This window comes from Aethalodelphis obliquidens, unplaced genomic scaffold, assembly GCF_003676395.1.
Source record: "Aethalodelphis obliquidens isolate GAN/ISIS:26980383/991018 unplaced genomic scaffold, ASM367639v1 scaffold8, whole genome shotgun sequence".
Lineage (NCBI taxonomy): Eukaryota > Metazoa > Chordata > Mammalia > Artiodactyla > Delphinidae > Aethalodelphis > Aethalodelphis obliquidens.
This window is the reverse complement of record NW_020837952.1, coordinates 47,319,393-47,325,392: the sequence shown is the minus strand read 5'-3', so window position 1 is coordinate 47,325,392 and position 6,000 is coordinate 47,319,393. Positions and strand designations below refer to the sequence as shown.

At 48.0% G+C, this 6,000-nt stretch overlaps 1 protein-coding gene across 4 annotated transcripts in view; it reads right to left on the bottom strand.

The window, feature by feature from the left end:
- Positions 1 to 415: 415 nt before the first annotated feature.
- Positions 416 to 6,000, bottom strand: part of TXNRD1 (thioredoxin reductase 1) — a 71,470-nt gene continuing 65,885 nt past the window's right edge. For all 4 annotated transcript variants that reach the window (XM_027107401.1, XM_027107402.1, XM_027107403.1 and 1 more), the window contains one exon: positions 416 to 2,237. In XM_027107401.1, the coding sequence (XP_026963202.1) occupies positions 2,175 to 2,237 (63 nt within the window). In that variant the 3' untranslated portion in view covers positions 416 to 2,174. The remainder of the gene's footprint in view (positions 2,238 to 6,000) is intronic.

The window sequence follows — 6,000 nt, the reverse complement described above, 5'->3', positions numbered from 1 at the left end:
CTGCTCATCAACTGATGCATCAGAAAATTAAGTGCATATGAGTGAATAATCTGAGCCTGACAATAAACATCAATGTAAACACTTACTGAACCCCGGGTATGTACCTGATACAGTTCAGAGAGAAAGGAAGGCTCACGTACCCTCACAGTGCTGTTATCAGGTGGGGCAGGTGGGGCGGTTTTGCCACCTTAAAAACTAAGATGGACAGATCAAGTGGGGATAAGCTGAAAAATGGAATCCGGAATGCCAACACGGCTAAAATGTGAACCTCAGCACACCCACCAGGCCCCGCAGCACAGCATCGATGAAACTTACTCAGCACCTAGTTCTCAAGATCGCCAACAGGAGCCCGGAAGTCCATTTGCCTGTCAGCTGAACAGTCCCAAGACCACCATTCAACAAGAGCCACACAGGGTGGATATTAACAGCTTTTAAGGTTTCACATGGTTTCTTTTCAGAAGATTTGTAACAAAAATACACGGAATTTAATACGAGTTCTGATACACTGGGCAATTACGCAGACAGGTCTATAAAGCAGAATCCTTCTCGTGCGGGCAGAACATTCTATTCCACAAAGAAGACAGAATCACAACATGATTAGGCATGATCACCCCGTACTGCCTATCTTCTAATTTCAGAGATTGGCAGACTTGGAGAAAAAAACAAATTTAAAAATAAATAAAGAAAACTGAACACAGTCAGCTGTCGCGATTCCCCTCCCCTCTTTTCCTTTTCCCATTGTCTCCACACAGCCAGATGGGACGGAGGGTGAGGCAGGGCTGTGAGGCAGACAGGGTCAGGGGATCTGCTGACTAAATGCTGGGCAGGCACTGAGTTCCCTGAGGTGACGGAGAAACGTACTTTCAATCAACCACTCAGTGCTGTAGCGAGACACACACACAGAGGGGAGGGAATGAAAAAGGAGCTACAAGAACTGCTGGTGGGAGGTCTGACGTCCACAACATGTTTAAAATCCAACTTCTGTAGTGGGAAAACGGCCTAAATATGATCCGTCGCCAGTACATTTAGGCAGAAATCTGTAACTGTAGGGTTAATACCTCTTTGTGATAATACGAGTTGGAATGCTAATGGAGCAGAAACACTTCTGCCCAAATTCCACCAAGTACAGTCAACAGAAAAAGCCAAAACCATTTGGTTTTTACACGAAAGTCCTTCACATCCACCTGTGTTCAAAAATAATAAATTATGATATTAACAGCTTTCTTTAAAAAAGTAATTACCACAAGAGTTAAATTGTTAAGTGTGGAAAGACATTTCTCCTATGAATATAGTTCTTAGGAAGGGATAGATGCATAACACACATGAAAAATAAAGCTGTAGTATTTTGTGATTTTAGCTTAAAGCAAAAGCCACCCCCCAAAAAGTCTTTAAACAAGCGTTAAATGTTTCCCATTGCAAAAGATCTCAGCTCACTTAGACCAGCACACAATGGACTAAACAACGACATTTATTGTTTTTCCCCATTTCGGCTGTGCATCTGCCTCCGTGATGAAGAACAGTGGAGATCACACTGTACGACCAAGTTCCCTGCATTGGAATATTCCTCCTAACAGGCTGGCCAGGTAGCCATTTCATCATCAGTGGTATAGTGCCTGGGAGCACACCTGGCCAGTGGTGACCACTTGTTTTGGGGAGATGCTCTCTCCCCGGGACAAGCCTAGGAGCCACAGTGCGCCGTCCCAGCAACGAGCCACCTTATTTGCACACGGGGGCCACGACTTGCTTTTGGATAAAAACTGTCTGCTATCATCTCTACTTTCACTAACACGGCGGAGAAAAAAAAAATAACCAACCTGAGAAAGGTTGACAGTGAGAATAAGAAAACCTACAAAGGAAAGGCCATGCAAAAACTGCTTCGACGGTTCCATCACCACCCACCGCGCGGGCTTGAGGCTGGTGACTTCATGGACGCCCCTCTGCGAAGCGCTGCCGAAAGCCAGTTTCGAGTGCGTCATGCTGACCCCAGTGCGATGCTGCCTGCCACCCACGCGTCACCTCCGGCCCATGAGATCCAAGGGGGCCTCGGGGCTCTAAGCACAGGACACGTGGCTGCTGAAGCCCCAGAACCTTCCGCAAACTTCGCCTTGGACTTGGGCAAGAAATACGTCAGTGGTTTGGAGTCCTGGCAGCAGCACCCACACTGGGGCTTAACCTCAGCAACCGGTCTGGAGGATGTTCTCCCCCGAGCGCTTGGTCACCGACAGTGTCGTGAATACCTGCAGGGAAGGAGACAGCATGAGACTCGGACACGGGCGCAGAAGTTAACTGGGCGCAGCTCAGATAACACCACGGGACTAAGAATGACTTGAGTAACTACTTACAACAGAGATGTAATATGACCAAGGTAAGCATTTCAACACCAAGGTGAAAGAGAAAAAAATGTAGCTTATATAATAAAGCACTTACTTGCATGAGGGTGATTGAAATAATACCCTGGTTGTTTATCAGTTCTCTAAAAGAAATGTACCATGAAATATTCTGGACACATAGAAAGAAGTGAAGTGTACTATCACGAACACCCTCGTGCTCACCCAACTCAGGGAGCTTCGTAACACATGGTTCGAGCCCCATGTGTATCCCCTTCCTGATAACTTTCACCCTCCCCGCCCCCTGACTGGTGCTTTTCTTTTGTAGGTTTTTAAAAACTTAATATGCAAATGGCAAGATGGTATATACATCCTCTTCTGCTACCTGCTTTCTTGGCTCAATACTTTATTTCTATTATTCACGCATACGGACACAGATGGCTCTAATTCTTCCATTTCTCACTGAATAGTATTCAATTACTATAGTATACGATACCATATTAGAGTATAGTATATATACTATAGTAGTGCTCTCCAACCTTTTCGGCACCAGGGACCGGTTTCGTGGAAGACAATTTTTCCGTGGCTGGAGGGGGGCGGGCAGGAAGGGGGTGACGGTTCAGGGAGTAATGCAAGCGACGGGGACTGGGAGATGAAGCGTCCCTCGCTCACCTGCCGCTCACCTCCTGCTGTGTGGCCCAGTTCCTAACGGGCCACACCCAGGGGTTGGGGACCCCTGTACTATAGTATTCAATCACTCAAATAGTGAGTATATTACAAATTACATACCCAGGCTCCTTTTGCTGGCCACTCAAGCTATAACCAATATGCTATCTGCAACGTGCTATGACATTCTGGTACATCTCCCTGCACCTGGAGCTACAGGTACAATTGCTGGGTGCGAGGGCAGGATTGGCTAGATTTCCAAAGTGCCTGACGAACTGATGCTCTCACTTGCAGTGACTGACAAGTTCTCCTGGTTTCACATCCTTGAAACATTGGTCCCTGTGGACTTAGAGCCTAAGAACTTTAGTTGGCTTTGATTTGCTACTACTCAGGATTGCCTATACCAAAAAAACAAGGGCTCTCAAACCTTAAAGCCTGTTCCCGCTGATTAAAATACACGGAAATTACAGATTCTAATTTGGCAGATCTAGGGTGGGCCCCAGGAATCTCATTTTTAGCAAGAGTCCCAAGTGATTCTAACGCAGGTTGCCTAAAGACCACAGATTAGAACTTCTTGAGGAACACCAGTGTAGGCAACGCACTGAGAATTTAACGCAAAATTCAAAGCCTAGAAGCCCACTGCGTGGTAAACTAACCATTGGTTGCTTAACTACTTTGTAGTTTCCCCAAACAGGAAACCTGCAGCTCTCCTACAGTCTATCTGGAACAGTAACTCTCTAAATTGCCAAATCCAGAGGGCACCTTGCCGCTTTCATTTCTCAGCCTCTCTGTAGCATTTGTTGTTGTCGATCTCAATGATCTTCTAACAATTCTTTCTTCTTTTTGCTTCCGTGAAAGCACTCTTTCCTGTTTCCTTCTTTTGTGGCTACTCCTCAGCCATGGCTTAGAGGTGTGCTGCTGAAACACCGATTTTTTTTTTTTAAATAAATTTATTTTTGGCTGCATCGGGTCTTGGTCGCTGCACGCGGGCTTTCTCTCATTGCGGCGAGCAGGCGCTACTCTTCGTTGCGGTGCACGGGCTTCTCATTGCGGTGGCTTCCCTCATTGCGGTGCACGGGCTCTAGGCACGCGGGCTCAGTAGTTGTGGCTCGCGGGCTCTAGAACGCAGGCTCAGTAGCTGCGGCGCACGGGCTTAGCTGCTCCGCCGCATGTGGGATCTTCCCCCCGGACCAGGGGGACCCGTGTCCCCTGCAGGCGGATTCTTAACCACCGTTCCAGGTGGCACGTCCGTGAAACACTGATTTTCCCCAGCCCTTAGGGTGGTCAGAGCCCCAGGGCGGGTGGGCTGCAGAACCAGGTGCCTGATCTGCTTATTCCAGTGTGCTGCCCAAACAATGCCACCGTCCACACGTGCATGACATGAACAAGGCCAGGCAGCATGGCCCTAAGGGTCCTTCCTCAGCTCTCTCCCCTTTAGATGCTCTCGTCATGGTCTCATTCAGGCAATTACTCCCTTTTAGGCAGATGGCTCCCGGTGAATGGCAGCGCCACTACTTGATTGACCAGGCCACGCGCCACGCATCTGGAATTGACCCTTCATTGACCCTTAATTCCTCTATTTCCATTACTGCTGATGTACCATCAATTAGTAAGTCTTAGATATGTTGTTTCTTTTCTGTCAAATCTGATCCCTCTTCATGTTAAGTCTGACTGAACTATGAGATTTTTGTTAGTTTCCAAAACATATGGTGCCTTCACCTCCCTGTGATGACACTGTGTGGACCACACATTATACATTCCCGCCCTACTGGACACAGACGTGGGGGGCAGGGGCTTGCTCTGGCCAAGGATACATGTAGAAGTGGGAAGCATCACTCCTGAACAGAAGCCTTGGGCACCAAGGTGCTTTTCCTATACCTCCTGTCCCTCTGCCATTCAGCCAGCTGTGCCCCTAGGAGAGGCTGCCCCACCAGCCAGGTCCTGGAGTGATGATGGATTTGGAGCTGAGCTGCAGCTGTTCCATGATGACCTTAGAGCACCACAAGGAATAAACCTCTGTTTTTATAGGCAAAAAAACCCCAAACAAAATCACCACCCAAACTGATCATCTATACTGCCCAGGCATGAAAACATAAAAGGACTTTGTGTAAAATCAATTAAACTTAGAAACTTATTTGGCTACTGAATACAATTAAGATTTCAATCCAGGGGCTTCCCTGGTGGCACAGTGGTTCAGAGTCCGCCTGCCGATGCGGGGACACAGGTTCGTGCCCTGGTCTGGGAAGATCCCACATGCCGCGGAGCGGGTGGGTCCGTGAGCCATAGCCGCTGAGCCTGCGCGTCCGGAGCCTGTGCTCCGCGACGGGAGAGGCCACAACAGTTAGAGGCCTGCGTACCGCAAAAAAAAAAAAAAATTTCAATCCAAATCTTTTCGGTCACACCAAGTAAGTTGAAAGGTAACTCTAAGTAAGATTCTGCAGAGTCCATTTGTCCTACTCTAACCCAGACCGACCTTTGAGAACCACTGAGTAAGTGTCATACTGAGACAGGAGGCTATGGCTGATTTGGGAGAGACCCCAGTGGAAGCGAGACTCATCAAGTGCTTGTATCACTGTCAGCACACCTGGACAAGCTTTTTGGTCAGCTGCATTCTCTGATTCCTGAGAAACAACTGGTCTCCTGATTTTTATTTTTATTTATTTATTATTATTATTTTTTTGCGGTACGTGGGCCTCTCACTGTTGTGGCCTCTCCCGTTGCGGAGCACAGGCTCCGGATGCGCAGGCCCAGCGGCCATGGCTCACAGGCCTAGCCGCTCCGCGGCACGTGGGATCCTCCCGGACTGGGGCACGAACCTGTGTCCCCTGCATCGGCAGGCGGACTCCCAACCACTGCGCCACCAGGGAAGCCCTGGTCTCCTGATTTTTAATACAAAGAGGAAAGAGCACAAGAAATCGAGGCCACTTTGACTTATATAGGTCAAAGCAACAGGAATCAACATCAAAAATACTTGTGAATAAAAGGGGAAAATACTTTTGTGTAAAGG